The 17,415-nt window shown below is 41.5% G+C and overlaps 3 protein-coding genes across 3 annotated transcripts in view; 2 read left to right on the plus strand and 1 right to left on the minus strand.

Annotated features, from left to right (window-relative positions):
- tacr1a (tachykinin receptor 1a) overlaps positions 1-1,981 on the minus strand; it is a 52,404-nt gene extending 50,423 nt beyond the window's left edge. The window contains exon 1 of the mRNA XM_006797528.3: positions 1,209-1,981. Coding sequence (XP_006797591.1) covers positions 1,209-1,612 — 404 coding nt within the window. The 5' untranslated portion in view covers positions 1,613-1,981. The remainder of the gene's footprint in view (positions 1-1,208) is intronic.
- Positions 1,982-5,705: 3,724 nt separating this feature from the next.
- Positions 5,706-8,097, plus strand: LOC148100143 (uncharacterized). The gene has a single exon (XM_087848958.1). The coding sequence runs from the start codon at positions 5,736-5,738 to the stop codon at positions 8,055-8,057; it is 2,322 nt and encodes a 773-aa protein (XP_087705084.1). The 5' UTR covers positions 5,706-5,735; the 3' UTR covers positions 8,058-8,097.
- A 2,602-nt stretch (positions 8,098-10,699) lies between these two features.
- On the plus strand, positions 10,700-13,021 carry LOC148100144 (uncharacterized). Its single transcript, XM_087848957.1, has one exon. The coding sequence runs from the start codon at positions 10,700-10,702 to the stop codon at positions 13,019-13,021; it is 2,322 nt and encodes a 773-aa protein (XP_087705083.1).
- Positions 13,022-17,415: the final 4,394 nt, after the last annotated feature.

A 17,415-nucleotide genomic window follows, 5' to 3' on the forward strand; every position in this document is an offset into this window, starting at 1 on the left:
TGGTTGTGTTGTGTGGATGCACATGGATAGTTAGATTCTTATATCCCCTGATTGGCAAACTCTCATAACAGTATGTTTGCAGTGAGCAGACTGAATATAGCATGTGTTGTCGCTTCCCTTTTGTGCTCTGTTCAGCTCTAACCAAATTTCTCACTTAATCTTGGAAAGTTCAGATTAATGGTGTTCCACAGTGAGACAATTAGTGGCTAACATGTCCTGAGATGCAGAAAATACAGAGCTGCAAACACAGCTTCATGCGGTTATGCAGGAAAATGGATGTCTCAAATGTAAACCCACCCACACTTACACATAACACATATAAATGTGTTTCAAACTGAGCAATGCACATATCTTCACACACTCCTTCCTGCATACAGAGATAATTACCTACATAGAAATATTGATAGATACTTCACAGATTTATATATACAACACAACACACAAGGACAACAACACACATTTATCACTCACACAAACACCTACTCAAATAGAGCAGGGCTTTCTATGCATTCATTTTCATTCAGGATTATTATGCTGTGTGTGTTCCTACACAAGGTTGCTCATTAAGAGTGAATAAAGACTTAGAAATGAAGAAATATTTTCCCCCAAAGGCTATATTTTTAGTAACAGGAGTATATATGGAGACATAAAACGAATGCACAAAACATTTAGCAACAGCTTTTCTTTCCTTTTTTGACAAGGGTTTGATCCAGAAGGCAAGGAAGGCCACAACGACCAGGACAGGGAGCCCAGGGATCGAACCGGCGACCTTCCGGTTACAGATACGCTTCCCAACCCCTGAGCCACGGTTGCCCATATGCAAGCAAACGAGACAGCGAAGGAAAACAAATACTGTCAATAGTACTTTTACACCAACTAGTGAATGAAGTTTCTTATGTAATTTAAAACCTTTTTTCCCCCAAAGAGTCAGTAATATTTAACCAAACAAAAACAATGTGAAAGCACCTCTTTTTTTAACCACACCTATACGCCCTTAGAAATCAATAGTAGTCTGTTTTCATAATGATCGATATGTATGGATGTACTCTTCGCTTTCGTGGAATTTTGAAACAAACTGTACCGTGAATGGGCAGATTACATTAGACGGTCTCGGGTGTTTACGGGTGTTTTCCAATACCAAACACTTGGGGCACACTGATCATTTTTCGTGTATTCTGAAAGCAGAAGCAGTACAAACAGAAGCTTACCTGTCCAGAGCGATGGCAGTCATTGAATAGATGCTGGCAAACACAGCCGCGATCGGAAAGAAGTTGTGGAAGCGGCAGTAGGCGAGTCCAAAGTACCACTCGTTGTGCATCGCATAGGTGAAGTTGATCACCGTGTTGAATGCAGACATGGACGCTTCGGCGAACGCGAGGTTCAGGAGAAAATAATTGGTGACAGTCCTCATGCGTTTGTGCGCCATAATAATCCAGATGACTGTGATGTTACCTACTACGGACACGATAACTATACAGCTGTAGGCAATGGCCCAGAGGACGATTTTCCAGACCGGCTGCACAAACTGATTCCTGTAAATGGTCCCGTTATTGGTACCATTGGAGCTGCTGGTCCAATTTGACGCATTGGTAGTACTGAATAAAGGATCCATTTTACTGTTTAGAAGCGAAAATGTCACTAAACCGGCGGAAATAACCCCAATTAATTACACGACTAAGTTAACGATTCCAAACGCAAGTGAATGTTGGAAAGTTTCCGAAAGCGTCACGCTCGTTTCTAAGTGTACAGTTGTAGTCTGCGGAGAGTCCGCTCTCCTACAAATAATAAAGTCAACGAGCCAGAAAAAGTATTTGAAGTCGAAACTTCCATATCAATCTTTGCACGTTTCCCCCTTTTTTTCCCTTTTTTTTTTTTTGCTGTGCGCAAAAACAGAAAGGCGTCTTTTACGCGCACCAAAACGAGTCTGGCAATGGTAACAGCTCAGCTCCGTCTGTGTCTCTCTCCGTGTCTGTGTGCTGTCCTCCTGCTGCTCCTCTACTCTGACTGAGCGGCTGCACACCAGCTTTTGAAGAGAGCTTCTGCGCTCCCGTCCAACAGGCTGGCTGGGTAATTATGATTAGGCTGCGAGGGGATGCCAACTAGATTACTACGCCTAAATACTTCATTTAATGTTATTTTACTATAATTCCTTCATGGACAGTTACAGTTATGATGTACAAAATAATAATATATCTTTTTTGGCATTGTTGGTGCAATTTAAAAATAAAAGACAGATACCACTTGTGAAAATATGTTACGTCATAATTACAATGTAAGATAAGGAAACATTGTTTGACTTCGTTTCAAATGCCCTCAAATTTATGCATTACATAAAAATTACTTAGTGCATAAGTTGTGTCTCTCTTAACACTCATGTATTTTTATGATAGTGTTAAATTTATTACTTCTTGGTTCTGGGTTACATTAAGAAGGTGCTGCTAAAAATGACCTTTTCTGACTGTGGCTTGTAGTGTAGAATGATGGGTGCCATAATGAACACCCAGGTCCTCTCACTCACTACCCCCTCTTGTGGTCTTGGATTCTGTACTGGAGTGGTTTGATTGAAGATTGATTGCTTCACAGGATATAAATGAAAAATCTGCAGTCCTGTCATTCTTTTCACACGGCTCTTCTTACAGCCCTTATATATGATCACATCATATCATAACATATCGTATCATATCATATGAGGAGATGATCACATATATATTGTTAAGATAATGTACCAATAAAACGTCTAATGACAATGAGACAGATGTGGGCATTGTCTTGTCTTTATATCTATCCAGAAAGATCTGTCTTTAGGTCTGTCGGGAAAAGTAATGTGAGAGAATGAATGAACTCATTAAGAGGACTTCTTTGCAGGTTGCCATCGAACAATTTATGGTACTGAAAGACTGGAGAGTGTGACATGAATGAACCATAACTCCTATCACTGGAATAAGGGAGTCTTTAGTGGCAAAAATGTTGTAGCTGTGATAAATATGTTAAGCTTCTGGCATTTATACAGTGCTTCTCTAGTCTTACTCTTACTCTCAACGGTCTTCATATTACGAGCCACATTTACATTACTGAATTGATTTTAACACTTTTTGATTCATAATATAATACAGTATTTACTCCTGCTTTAAATTATTTAGAGGATTTTCTTTTCCTTTATATTCAGTTTTCTTTTTTACTGAGGAAAGTTCTTTGAGCTGCTTCAGCATGTAGTTATTCACTCAGTAAGATGCTTGTATGACTTGACTATCTCTGAGCTTGTCTTGTAGACATCAAATATAATTCCATGGACAGTCTGTACCTTCCAAATGTGATAAGACTCATCTCTTCATTTAAAGCCAGAAATTCGAGGCCACCAGGTCTTACTATAATAGAAATATAGTGAGTACCACAATAATACTGCATTCTTATGAATGCATTCACAACTTTGATACTCCAGTATTTTCTACCTTTATTACCACTGCTCCTTTCATTGCTTTCTTGAATGCTCACTCCGTGTGAATGCTAACTACTCGGCACCTAGCTGGGTATTTATGTAGCCCCACTCTTTTAGGGCCCATTTTTTATTGCCTTATCAAGAAAAAAAGAGGTTATTTGTATTTTGACTGCCTTCAGTCGTTTATTAGCTATACATTTTAAAGAAATTAGTATTTTATTCTAGTGGTATCAGGTCAGGACTACTCCTTGAGGCTTTACCCGATGGTAGTTCTAGAGGCCATATTTCATAAAGTCTTTAATCAGTTAATTCCCCCTGAACAAGTTGTCCTCTATTTCCTAGAAGGCCCTTCTAAAGTGTCCGTGGGCATTACACTGTTGCTCTCTTGTGCTGAGTTTAACTTCTATAGTCACATTAGCCATGATTTGTTCCCGCTGTGTCCTGCTGTGTCTCCCACCTGTTTGCCCCTTGCCTCATTGCTGTGTGTATAAATTGTCTGAGTCTCTAATTGCGATTTGTCGTGTCATCCGGTTTCCCGCAGCCTGTTTCCAGCTTCCAATTCAACTCAATTCATTTAAATAGCACCAAATCACAACAACAGTTCCCTCAAGACATGTTATATTGTAAAGACGCTGCAATTATAAAAGTTCCAGTTTCTGTTACTTTACATCCTGTGGTGTGTACTGCTCCTGTAGCTTTCCTAGCTCCCAGTGTTTACCCCATGTTCCCGCTTTTCCTACTGGATTTTTGATTTATATTAAATAAAAGCTTGTTTTCGTTTAACATTTGTCCATGAGTCTGCATTTGGGGTCCTCAGGCTACATGACATATGACACTAACCAGTTTATCCTGCCCTAAATAGCCCCAGTTTTCCATGTAACCCTTGAATAACACAAAAATTGGTATAATTCAAGAACACAATTAAGCAACACATCATGTATATATCCAGTTATCAAATTTAAAAACTCTAAACTTAATTAGGACATTATAAGTAATCTTTAAATTTCCATTTTATCAAAAGTCACTTGTTGAGCGATCCTTACCTTTGAAAATAATCTTTCATTTTTCTCTCCTGTCTTCGCTTTCTTACTTTCTCCACCTACCAGGATACAATATGTGACAATGCATTTCAATTTACCTCATGTTCCCCCCTTCATGGTCACTTGTAGCAGCAGCTCACCCTAATCTCCATACTGGAATATTATTTGTCTTTTATGTAGAGCATAGGTGTCAAACTCTGGCCCGCGGGCCAAATTTGGCCCGCAGCCTAATTACATTTAGCCCGCGAAGCCATGGTAAATGGTAAATGGCCTGCATTTGTATAGCGCTTTTCTAGTCCCTAAAGACCCCAAAGCGCTTCACACTACATTCAGTCATTCACCCATTCACACACACATTCACGCACTGGTGATGGCAAGCTACATTGTAGCCACAGCTGCCCTGGGGCGCACTGACAGAGGCGAGGCTGCTGGACACTGGCGCCACCGGGCCCTCTGACCACCACCAGTAGGCAAACATGGGGTTAGTATCTTGCCCAAGGATATTTGGCATGCAGCCAGGAGGCAGCCTGGGATCGAACCACCGACCTTTGGTGGCTGCTCTGCCACCTGAGCTAAAGCCACCCCATACCATACCAAATTACTATTAGAGCTGGCCTACTGGTATTATACAGCTAATATATATATTGTTTAGTATTAAGCTTTGCTTGTTCCATATTCAGTTTTCCAGCAAAACTTATTTGAGTCCATAAGAAAAGATTCATTCTTATATCTGGAGGAAGTTTTTTTTTTCAATAAATATTAATGTTAGCCCGCGACTTTGTTCCAGTTTTGAATTTTGGCCCACTGTGTATTTGAGTTTGACACCCCTGCCATAAGTCATTGTTGATTTTGTCTTCACTCTCCATCCCCTGCCAAGCTGCACATGTGATTCTGCGGCTGCTCGCTGATGAGCTGACAGATAAGATCTTTTCTTATCCTCTGCATCCTTACCCTATCACCTCTGCCTCCCACAGGGCGCCAGCCTGCCCTGTTGAAACACTATTTTTTTCAGTGTTTCAACTGAAAAAATAGAATGCCATTGATCAAAAATAGAATGCCTTTGATCCAAAGTAGAATGCCTTTGATCCCTTGTGATGTCATCATCTTGCTGACAGAGAAAACCCTTAAATAGGAGCTTTGCTCTGTTAAACTTTGCTGCTCAACGGACCTTGACCTGACAGTAAGCAAACCCCTTTGGAGAGTTTTGAGAGAATTTCGCGTTACTAAGCAATTCACTGACCAAGCCGACACATTTCACCATGTCAGCTAACCCATCCTTCCGCTCAAATGAGCTTGGAATAGTTAAAGGGAGCATTTTGGGAAACCACTACAAGGTAGAGGCTTTCCTTGGAGAAGGGGGCTTTGGTATTGTAGCTAAATGTCGTGATACCACGACCAACCGAGCTGTGGCTATTAAAGTCAACAAGAGCGACCCTGATATTCTGCAACAGGCAAAACTGGAACTTTTCATCCTGGAGCAGCTGAGAAGGTTGGATCCAGATGCCGCCAACATTGTTAAATGGAACGGCTTTTTCCACGATGGAGAGCGGGTTTGCTTAAAGTTCGAACTCCTTGATCAATGCCTGTGGGACTATATAGGGGACCGGAAAAACCAGGGTCTCCCCATAAGCGAAGTCAGGCCAATTTTAGGTCAGCTCACAAATGCTCTGTCCCACCTGGGTTCTGTGGGAATAGTGCACGCTGACCTCAAACCTGGAAACATCATGGTTGTAAACCGCCATGAGTCTCCCATCAAAGTCAAACTTATAGACTTTGGCCTCGCATGTCCTGCGTCTGCAGTGATGCCTGGTGACCGTGTGGGGACGGTTGGTTATAGTGCACCTGAAGTTATGCTTGGCCTTCCTTACAATGAAGCAAGTGACATGTGGTCTCTGGGGCTGGTGGCTGTTGAGCTTGGTACAGGGGTGCCACTCTACCCTGGAAATGAAGACTATGATGTTTTGAAATTCATCATAGAGACTCAGGGTCAGCCACCAGATCATGTTCTAGACTCTGGCGTGTACACTGAAGACTATTTCATTGAAGACAACAACAACCAACAGCGCTGGACATTTAAGACTGACCAACAATTTAAGTACGAGACAGGATATGAGTCCCTGGAGACAAGATACATAAAACTGACACGTCTGGATGACCTCGAACAAGTAATGATGTTTAGAAGAGGACCTGAAAATGGCCAACGTTTGTTTGTAAGCTTAATTAAACAGATGTTGGCCTTGGATGCAAACCAGCGCATAACACCGTCGGAGGTTCTCCGGCATCCCTTTTTCAACCCTAAGAGTTCCCCTTGCATTGACATGCGTGCTGAAAGACCACAAAACCCGGTGGTCTTTCAGCACCCTTCAAACTTGAAATGCAAGAGATCAGAGAAAATCAACTGCAGTTTTCAAAACTCGGTTGAATTTTCTCAGCAAGTATTCGTCCACACATCAGCCAGCCCATCCTTCAGCTCAGATGAGCTTGAAATAGTTGAAGGGAGCATTTTGGGAAACCACTACAAGGTAGAGGCTTTCCTCGGAGAAGGGGGCTTTGGTATTGTAGCCAAATGCCGTGATACCAAAACCAACCAAGCTGTGGCTATTAAGGTGAACAAGAACCGCACTGATATTCTGCAACAAGCAAAAAAGGAAATTTTCATCCTGGAGCAGCTGCGAAGGTTGGCTCCAGATGCCGCCAACATTGTTCAATGGAACGGCTTTTTCCTTGACAGAGAGCGAGTTTGCCTGAAATTTGAACTCCTAGATCAATGCCTGTGGGACTACATAGGGGACCCGAATAACCGGCGTCTCCCCATAAGCGAAGTCAGGCCAATTTTAGGTCAACTCACAAATGCTCTGTCCCACCTGGGTTCTTTGGGAATAGTGCACGCTGACCTCAAACCTGGAAACATCATGGTTGTAAATCGCTATGAGTCTCCAGTCAAAGTCAGACTTATAGACTTTGGCCTCGCATGTCCTGCGTCTGCAGTGATGCCTGGTGACCGTGTGGGGACAGTTGGTTATAGTGCGCCTGAGGTTATGCTTGGCCTTCCCTATAACGAAGCATGTGACATGTGGTCTCTGGGGCTGGTGGCTGTTGAGCTTGTTACAGGGGTGCCACTCTACCCTGGAAAAAAATATTATGATGTTTTGAAATTCATCATAGAGACTCAGGGTCAGCCACCAGATCATGTTCTCGATCCTGGCGTGTACACTGGAGACTATTTCACAAAAGACAACGACAACTACAACCAACAACGCTGGACATTTAAGACCGCCCAACAATTTAAATACGAGACAGGATATGAATCTTTGGAGACAAGATACATAAAACTGACGCGTCTGGATGACCTCGAGCAAATAATGATGTTTAGACGAGGACCAGAAGATGGCCAACGATTATTTGTCAGCCTAATTAAAGAGATGTTGGCCTTGGATGCACACCAGCGGATAACACCCTCTCAGGTTCTACGGCATCCCTTTTTCAACCCTGGCCTCTCCAACAGGTTCCCAAGTATCAACATTGAAAAGCCATACAGAGTCAATCTCCAGCATGGCATCTTCCACCCTGGACAAAAGTGATAAAAATACAAACTGGGGTTGGAAAAGGATATTAACAGCAAATTACACTGGAAACATTAATTAAGCTGCTCCAATAATTATCACTTTGGCTTTTTTTTTTTTTTTTTTTAATTTTCACTCCCCCCACCCCAACCAGTCGCAGCAGATGACTGTCCCTTCCTGAGCCTGGTTCTGTCGAAGGTTTCTTCCTTTTTAAAGGGAGTTTCTCCTTCCCACTGTCGCTAAATGCTTGCTCATAGGGAATCTTCTGATTGCTGGGGTGGCCAAAACTCTAGGGGAACTAGCAATTCTTGTGAAAATTTAAAAAAAAAAAGCGTACCAATATTCAAAGCAGAGCAGCGGACACCTTACCATCACATCAGTCCTTTAATCCGACCTAAAACACCATGTTTACAGAAATAAATTCCATACAAATTGGAACTAAATTGTTGTTTTTGATTGTTTATAAATATATAGTGCTACCCTTCAGCCTCCTAGTAGACATACCTGTGTTATAAATGTGAAACTCCTCCGATTTTCAGAAAAGTTGACCTCTGACCTTGAAGTCAAGGTCACTGAGATTTAAGCTTCACCGAGATTTTCAGTAGATGCAACCATGGTATTGATTTGAAAAATCTACACAATCACAAACTTGGATGTCCACAGCGCCTCGCCATATACCAAAGATTAAGAGGTGTTTTTTTTCTAGGTTTTCATAAAGATTACAAAACACAAATAACAAAAATGCCAACGCTATTGTCATTTTTGACAACGCTATTTTGATGTTGTCTAATGTAGTGCAAAAAAACAAAACAAACCCAAAATTTAATAAATAAAGTAAATAAGGTATATACTACATAGTATACAAAATTTTAGTGGTCCACAGTGGGGTCAATGAACAGAATGAAGGAAGTAAGTCTTTTATATGACAATGGTGTGAAAAAGCGTTTTCCTATTTATTTGTATGTTTGTCACACTTAAACATTTCAGATCATCAAACATTTTTTTCTTTTTTATGTAAAAAGAAAAATCCTTTAACTGTCCAGTTTTCTTGATGTTATGATGCTTCTACCACTGGTTTGTCATTAATAAATCAGACTTTGGCTGCTGCAGCAGAAAAAGAAAAGAGAAAATGTAATCACACAAATCAGAGGTGCAGATTTACACTTTACCTGAAACAGAGCAAAAGTGCTTTTTAAATAGGTTAATGAATATTAAGTAGTATAGGCTAGATTGCCAGTTACCAGCCAAATAGCTTGTGTATTTTATTATCTTAGTGTGTTAAAGATTCTAGTTCTTATTCTGGTCAAACTGTGCTTCATTATTTGTTTACAGCACAGCTACAGTTCCAGGTGACTTCAAGTCAAAAGGATACTACGTGTCAATGGCCAGCAGCCTGTATTCAGTTTGAATATTGCTGTAAATGTACCTGGATCTGTTTCTATTGGGTTGTGAATTTGGTCTCACTGTTACATCCAACTTTTAGAGTGGGATAAAGACAAAAAGAAACAAGAGAGAATGGATTTGTAGTTAGAAATCCAAAGTTGCTTCTGTTTTGCCCACACACATTGATGATGATTTCACATCACTAAGCAGGTTATCAAATGTGGACAGAATGTTAGCAGAATCTTATAATTCTCATAAGATTCTGTTTTTGTGTCATTCAATACGATGTGTTTATGTGTGACATACTGATATGAATCATAGTATCTTATGGAATTCCAAAAATGGCTGCCAGGACAGCTGCCACCACACTGATGTGACACACTACAAATCAACTCTTTGATGCTCTGTGCTGAGTCTGCACAATAACCTGCATTTAAACATTCATTTAATATCACGCACACATATACACATACTGTCCCTCAAGAAGACACTGAGAAAAAATAAAGAATAACATTGAGACTGTAACTTTGCCATAAGTCATAGGTGTCAAACTCTGGCCCGTGGGCCAAATTTGGCCCGCAGCCTAATTACATTTGGCCCGCAAAGCCATACCAAATGACTATTAGAGCTGGCCTACTGGTATTATACAGCTAATATATATATTGTTTAGTATTAAGCTTTGCTTGTTCCATATTCAGTTTTCCAGCAAAACTTATTTGAGTCCATAAGAAAAGATTCATTCTTATATCTGGAGGAAGATTTTTTTTTCAATAAATATTAATGTTAGCCCGCGACTTTGTTCCAGTTTTGAATTTTGGCCCACTGTGTATTTGAGTTTGACACCCCTGCCATAAGTCATTGTTGATTTTGTCTTCACTCTCCATCCCCTGCCAAGCTGCACCTGTGATTCTGCGGCTGCTCGCTGATGAGCTGACAGATAAGATCTTTTCTTATCCTCTGCATCCTTACCCTATCACCTCTGCCTCCCACAGGGCGCCAGCCTGCCCTGTTGAAACACTATTTTTTTCAGTGTTTCAACTGAAAAAATAGAATGCCATTGATCAAAAATAGAATGCCTTTGATCCAAAGTAGAATGCCTTTGATCCCTTGTGATGTCATCATCTTGCTGACAGAGAAAACCCTTAAATAGGAGCTTTGCTCTGTTAAACTTTGCTGCTCAACGGACCTTGACCTGACAGTAAGCAAACCCTTTTGGAGAGTTTTGAGAGAATTTCGCGTTACTAAGCAATTCACTGACCAAGCCGACACATTTCACCATGTCAGCTAACCTATCCTTCCGCTCAAATGAGCTTGGAATAGTTAAAGGGAGCATTTTGGGAAACCACTACAAGGTAGAGGCTTTCCTTGGAGAAGGGGGCTTTGGTATTGTAGCCAAATGTCGTGATACCATGACCAACCGAGCTGTGGCTATTAAAGTCAACAAGAGCGACCCTGATATTCTGCAACAGGCAAAACTGGAACTTTTCATCCTGGAGCAGCTGAGAAGGTTGGATCCAGATGCCGCCAACATTGTTCAATGGAACGGCTTTTTCCACGATGGAGAGCGGGTTTGCTTAAAGTTCGAACTCCTTGATCAATGCCTGTGGGACTATATAGGGGACCGGAAAAACCAGGGTCTCCCCATAAGCGAAGTCAGGCCAATTTTAGGTCAGCTCACAAATGCTCTGTCCCACCTGGGTTCTGTGGGAATAGTGCACGCTGACCTCAAACCTGGAAACATCATGGTTGTAAACCACCATGAGTCTCCCATCAAAGTCAAACTGATAGACTTTGGCCTCGCATGTCCTGCGTCTGCAGTGATGCCTGGTGACCGTGTGGGGACGGTTGGTTATAGTGCACCTGAAGTTATGCTTGGCCTTCCTTACAATGAAGCAAGTGACATGTGGTCTCTGGGGCTGGTGGCTGTTGAGCTTGGTACAGGGGTGCCACTCTACCCTGGAAATGAAGACTATGATGTTTTGAAATTCATCATAGAGACTCAGGGTCAGCCACCAGATCATGTTCTAGACTCTGGCGTGTACACTGAAGACTATTTCATTGAAGACAACGACAACCAACAGCGCTGGACATTTAAGACTGACCAACAATTTAAGTACGAGACAGGATATGAGTCCCTGGAGACAAGATACATAAAACTGACACGTCTCGATGACCTCGAACAAGTAATGATGTTTAGAAGAGGACCTGAAAATGGCCAACGTTTGTTTGTAAGCTTAATTAAACAGATGTTGGCCTTGGATGCAAACCAGCGCATAACACCGTCGGAGGTTCTCCGGCATCCCTTTTTCAACCCTAAGAGTTCCCCTTGCATTGACATGCGTGCTGAAAGACCACAAAACCCGGTGGTCTTTCAGCACCCTTCAAACTTGAAATGCAAGAGATCAGAGAAAATCAACTGCAGTTTTCAAAACTCGGTTGAATTTTCTCAGCAAGTATTCGTCTACACATCAGCCAGCCCATCCTTCAGCTCAGATGAGCTTGAAATAGTTGAAGGGAGCATTTTGGGAAACCACTACAAGGTAGAGGCTTTCCTCGGAGAAGGGGGCTTTGGTATTGTAGCCAAATGCCGTGATACCAAAACCAACCAAGCTGTGGCTATTAAGGTGAACAAGAACCGCACTGATATTCTGCAACAAGCAAAAAAGGAAATTTTCATCCTGGAGCAGCTGCGAAGGTTGGCTCCAGATGCTGCCAACATTGTTCAATGGAACGGCTTTTTCCTTGACAGAGAGCGAGTTTGCCTGAAATTTGAACTCCTAGATCAATGCCTGTGGGACTACATAGGGGACCCGAATAACCGGCGTCTCCCCATAAGCGAAGTCAGGCCAATTTTAGGTCAACTCACAAATGCTCTGTCCCACCTGGGTTCTTTGGGAATAGTGCACGCTGACCTCAAACCTGGAAACATCATGGTTGTAAATCGCTATGAGTCTCCAGTCAAAGTCAGACTTATAGACTTTGGCCTCGCATGTCCTGCGTCTGCAGTGATGCCTGGTGACCGTGTGGGGACAGTTGGTTATAGTGCGCCTGAGGTTATGCTTGGCCTTCCCTATAACGAAGCATGTGACATGTGGTCTCTGGGGCTGGTGGCTGTTGAGCTTGTTACAGGGGTGCCACTCTACCCTGGAAAAAAATATTATGATGTTTTGAAATTCATCATAGAGACTCAGGGTCAGCCACCAGATCATGTTCTCGATCCTGGCGTGTACACTGGAGACTATTTCACAAAAGACAACGACAACTACAACCAACAACGCTGGACATTTAAGACCGCCCAACAATTTAAATACGAGACAGGATATGAATCTTTGGAGACAAGATACATAAAACTGACGCGTCTGGATGACCTCGAACAAATAATGATGTTTAGACGAGGACCAGAAGATGGCCAACGATTATTTGTCAGCCTAATTAAAGAGATGTTGGCCTTGGATGCACACCAGCGGATAACACCCTCTCAGGTTCTACGGCATCCCTTTTTCAACCCTGGCCTCTCCAACAGGTTCCCAAGTATCAACATTGAAAAGCCATACAGAGTCAATCTCCAGCATGGCATCTTCCACCCTGGACAAAAGTGATAAAAAATACAAACTGGGGTTGGAAAAGGATATTAACAGCAAATTACACTGGAAACATTAATTAAGCTGCTCCAATAATTATCACTTTGGCTTTTTTTTTTTTTTTAATTTTCACTCCCCCCACCCCAACCAGTCGCGGCAGATGACTGTCCCTTCCTGAGCCTGGTTCTGTCGAAGGTTTCTTCCTTTTTAAAGGGAGTTTTTCCTTCCCACTGTCGCTAAATGCTTGCTCATAGGGAATCTTCTGATTGCTGGGGTGGCCAAAACTCTAGGGGAACTAGCAATTCTTGTGAAAATTAAAAAAAAAGAAAAGCCTACCAATATTAAAAGCAGAGCAGCGGACACCTTACCATCACATCAGTCCTTTAATCCGACCTAAAACACCATGTTTACAGAAATAAATTCCATACAAATTGGAACTAAATTGTTGTTTTTGATTGTTTATAAATATATAGTGCTACCCTTCAGCCTCCTAGTAGACATACCTGTGTTATAAATGTGAAACTCCTCCGATTTTCAGAAAAGTTGACCTCTGACCTTGAAGTCAAGGTCACTGAGATTTAAGCTTCACCGAGATTTTCAGTAGATGCAACCATGGTATTGATTTGAAAAATCTACACAATCACAAACTTGGATGTCCACAGCGCCTCGCCATATACCAAAGATTAAGAGGTGTTTTTTTCTAGGTTTTCATAAAGATTACAAAACACAAATAACAAAAATGCCAACGCTATTGTCATTTTTGACAACGCTATTTTGATGTTGTCTAATGTAGTGCAAAAAAACAAAACAAACCCAAAATTTAATAAATAAAGTAAATAAGGTATATACTACATAGTATACAAAATTTTAGTGGTCCACAGTGGGGTCAATGAACAGAATGAAGGAAGTAAGTCTTTTATATGACAATGGTGTGAAAAAGCGTTTTCCTATTTATTTGTATGTTTGTCACACTTAAACATTTCAGATCATCAAACATTTTTTTTCTTTTTTATGTAAAAAGAAAAATCCTTTAACTGTCCAGTTTTCTTGATGTTATGATGCTTCTACCACTGGTTTGTCATTAATAAATCAGACTTTGGCTGCTGCAGCAGAAAAAGACAAAGAGAAAATGTAATCACACAAATCAGAGGTGCAGATTTACACTTTACCTGAAACAGAGCAAAAGTGCTTTTTAAATAGGTTAATGAATATTAAGTAGTATAGGCTAGATGTCTGGACATTACTAGTTTCATTTGGGCCGTCTGGGCCATTAGTCCTCTGGCTTATTGCCAGTTACCAGCCAAATAGCTTGTGTATTTTATTATCTTAGTGTGTTAAAGATTCTAGTTCTTATTCTGGTCAAACTGTGCTTCATTATTTGTTTACAGCACAGCTACAGTTCCAGGTGACTTCAAGTCAAAAGGATACTACGTGTCAATGGCCAGCAGCCTGTATTCAGTTTGAATATTGCTGTAAATGTACCTGGATCTGTTTCTATTGGGTTGTGAATTTGGTCTCACTGTTACATCCAACTTTTAGAGTGGGATAAAGACAAAAAGAAACAAGAGAGAATGGATTTGTAGTTAGAAATCCAAAGTTGCTTCTGTTTTGCCCACACACATTGATGATGATTTCACATCACTAAGCAGGTTATCAAATGTGGACAGAATGTTAGCAGAATCTTATAATTCTCATAAGATTCTGTTTTTGTGTCATTCAATACAATGTGTTTATGTGTGACATACTGATATGAATCATAGTATCTTATGGAATTCCAAAAATGGCTGCCAGGACAGCTGCCACCACACTGATGTGACACACTACAAATCAACTCTTTGATGCTCTGTGCTGAGTCTGCACAATAACCTGCACTTAAACATTCATTTAATATCACGTACACATATACACATACTGTCCCTCAAGAAGACACTGAGAAAAAATAAAGAATAACATTGAGACTGTAACTTTGCCATAAGTCATAGGTGTCAAACTCTGGCCCGTGGGCCAAATTTGGCCCGCAGCCTAATTACATTTGGCCCGCAAAGCCATACCAAATGACTATTAGAGCTGAGTAGTAATACAATGGCACTTTTTTTGAGCTTTACAGGGTTGAGGCTGATCGTTTCAATCGCAACCCTGAAGACTTTATTTTTCTCAGTGTATGTGATGACAGGGATAGTCTTATTGCTTCCAGAGGGCTTGAAAACTGGAGGTTAAATCCTTACCCTCTAAACCTTGAAGAGCGCACAAGATGGTTTAAGGACTTGTTTTTTATACAGTGGTGCGACTGGAGAGGTTTGTCGCGTCTGTTTAGCCAGATTGACGACGCGATCAAGAGGGACAGACTCAACACTGCGTACGAGAGTATTAGAAAACGCCTTGTTTTTGACGATCTGGCGAGTTGTCCGAAGACTGGTTTGCCTGCTACCCTGTGCAAACCTAAAATCATAAGACCTTCCGACAACTAAACAATAAACTGGTAGGTTTAATGTGAGGGGTGTGTGTGGGGTTGTGTGTGTATCTATGTGACAAATTAAGAGCTTGTGGTTTTCATTTTACAGAGAATGACACGCCGTCGTGGGACCTGTCAGAGTCACCATCAATAGGGCTGCTAATCCCGACCCCCCAGACTCCACCACCCTCACCATCATGCTCGCAGGACCCCCTCATATCAGACCTGTGGGAGGAAACTGTAATCGACATCAAACTCGCAACTCTCCACCTGTTGATGTTGGCGCTGAATGAGTTTCTACAAGAGACATGTTACGGATGCCAAACAGGCCACCCCAGTCAGGTGCAACACAGCTGCTTGCAGGAATTGTCTGAGTATTTCTTCGACACCTACTATGACGATGTCATGATAAGGCTCAAGACTGACCGATTCATCCCAGCCATCCGGCTGTTTGTACGCTCAAACACCACAGATGGGACTGGAACACAAATCCGCAGAGTTGCAGAACACCTCATGTGTGAACTGAGATCAGAGCGAAATATAGTATGCGCCATTAATGACAACATTGTGGACCTGCTAGAAGCAAGTACTTGCGCCCGACGTGTTAAACCAGCCATGCTCCGCATGATTGGAAACTACTGGGGTGGGAGACACCTGGTTTAATGTGTGCTGTTCAAGTATCCATTGTCTGTGATTGTGTCTGTGTGAAAATTAAATAAAAAGACGTGTTAACACCAACTTCTTAGTCATTTGTGGTTTGCACAGTCATGGAAAGCACATTGCATAAAATATATCATGATCCAGCCCATCCTGCGGGGTAGGCCAGTTTAAATAAGCTACGTATAGCGGCAGGGGAGGCATCAGGTGTAACACCTCCAATATCTCAGGTCAAACATTATTTAGAACAAGACGACACTTACACACTCCATAAACCTGTGAGGATCCATTTCCCCAGAAATAGAGTATTGGTGACAGGGGTCGACAAACAGTTTCAAGCCGATCTGGTTGACATGTGTGAATATGTGGCAGATAATGATAATGTGAGATATCTGCTAACATGTATAGATGTATTCTCAAAATACGCATGGGTTAGATGCCTAACAAACAAGACAGCGAATGTTGTATCAGCTGCTTTTGAGGATATACTTAGTGAGGGTAGGATCCCTGTGAAACTACAAACAGATGAAGGCAAAGAGTTTTATAATACAACCTTTAAACAGCTAATGAAGCGATATAATATCAAGCATTTCTCAACAGCTAGCGAGGTTAAATGCAGTATTGTCGAGAGATTCAATCGTACCTTCAAGGGCAGAATGTGGAAGTACTTAACATCAGCCAACTCCCGGAGATATGTAGATGTCATACCAGATCTCACACAAGCATATAACAATGCTTATCACAGATCTATCCAAATGGCTCCGGCAGAGGTGAATAAGGATAATGAGAAGTTGGTCTTTAACGCACTGTACAAAACGAGGCCTCAGAAGGAACTGTGCTTTAAATTTAATATTGGTGACACTGTACGAATATCAAAACTGAGAGGAAAGTTTCGAAAAGGATACGAGCAGACCTACACCGATGAGATTTTCACAGTCAAGGAACGTATAGGGAGACAGCCCCCAGTGTACAGACTAGCGGATCTAGCAGGAGAGGTATTGAAAGGGTCATTTTATGAGCCTGAGATACAACGTGTGGTTGTTGATGAAAACAAAACATTTAAAATTGAAAACATATTGGCTAGAAAAAAAGTGGGTCGGAAAAAGCATGTGCTAGTGAAATGGCTAGGATGGCCCGACAGCTTTAATTCGTGGATTCCAGAAAAAGACATCGTTGAGGCGTAATTAACTCAGATGACACAGCTCTACACACATTCATTCAACACTGAGCATAGACGGAGAAAGCATGAATAAAAAGAACAACAACAATGCAGGCTTCTATGTAAGCCTCTTCTCGAATGCTT

Source organism: Neolamprologus brichardi, chromosome 12 (genome assembly GCF_056152115.1).
Source record: "Neolamprologus brichardi isolate AB-2024 chromosome 12, ASM5615211v1, whole genome shotgun sequence".
In the NCBI taxonomy this organism is placed as follows: domain Eukaryota; kingdom Metazoa; phylum Chordata; class Actinopteri; order Cichliformes; family Cichlidae; genus Neolamprologus; species Neolamprologus brichardi.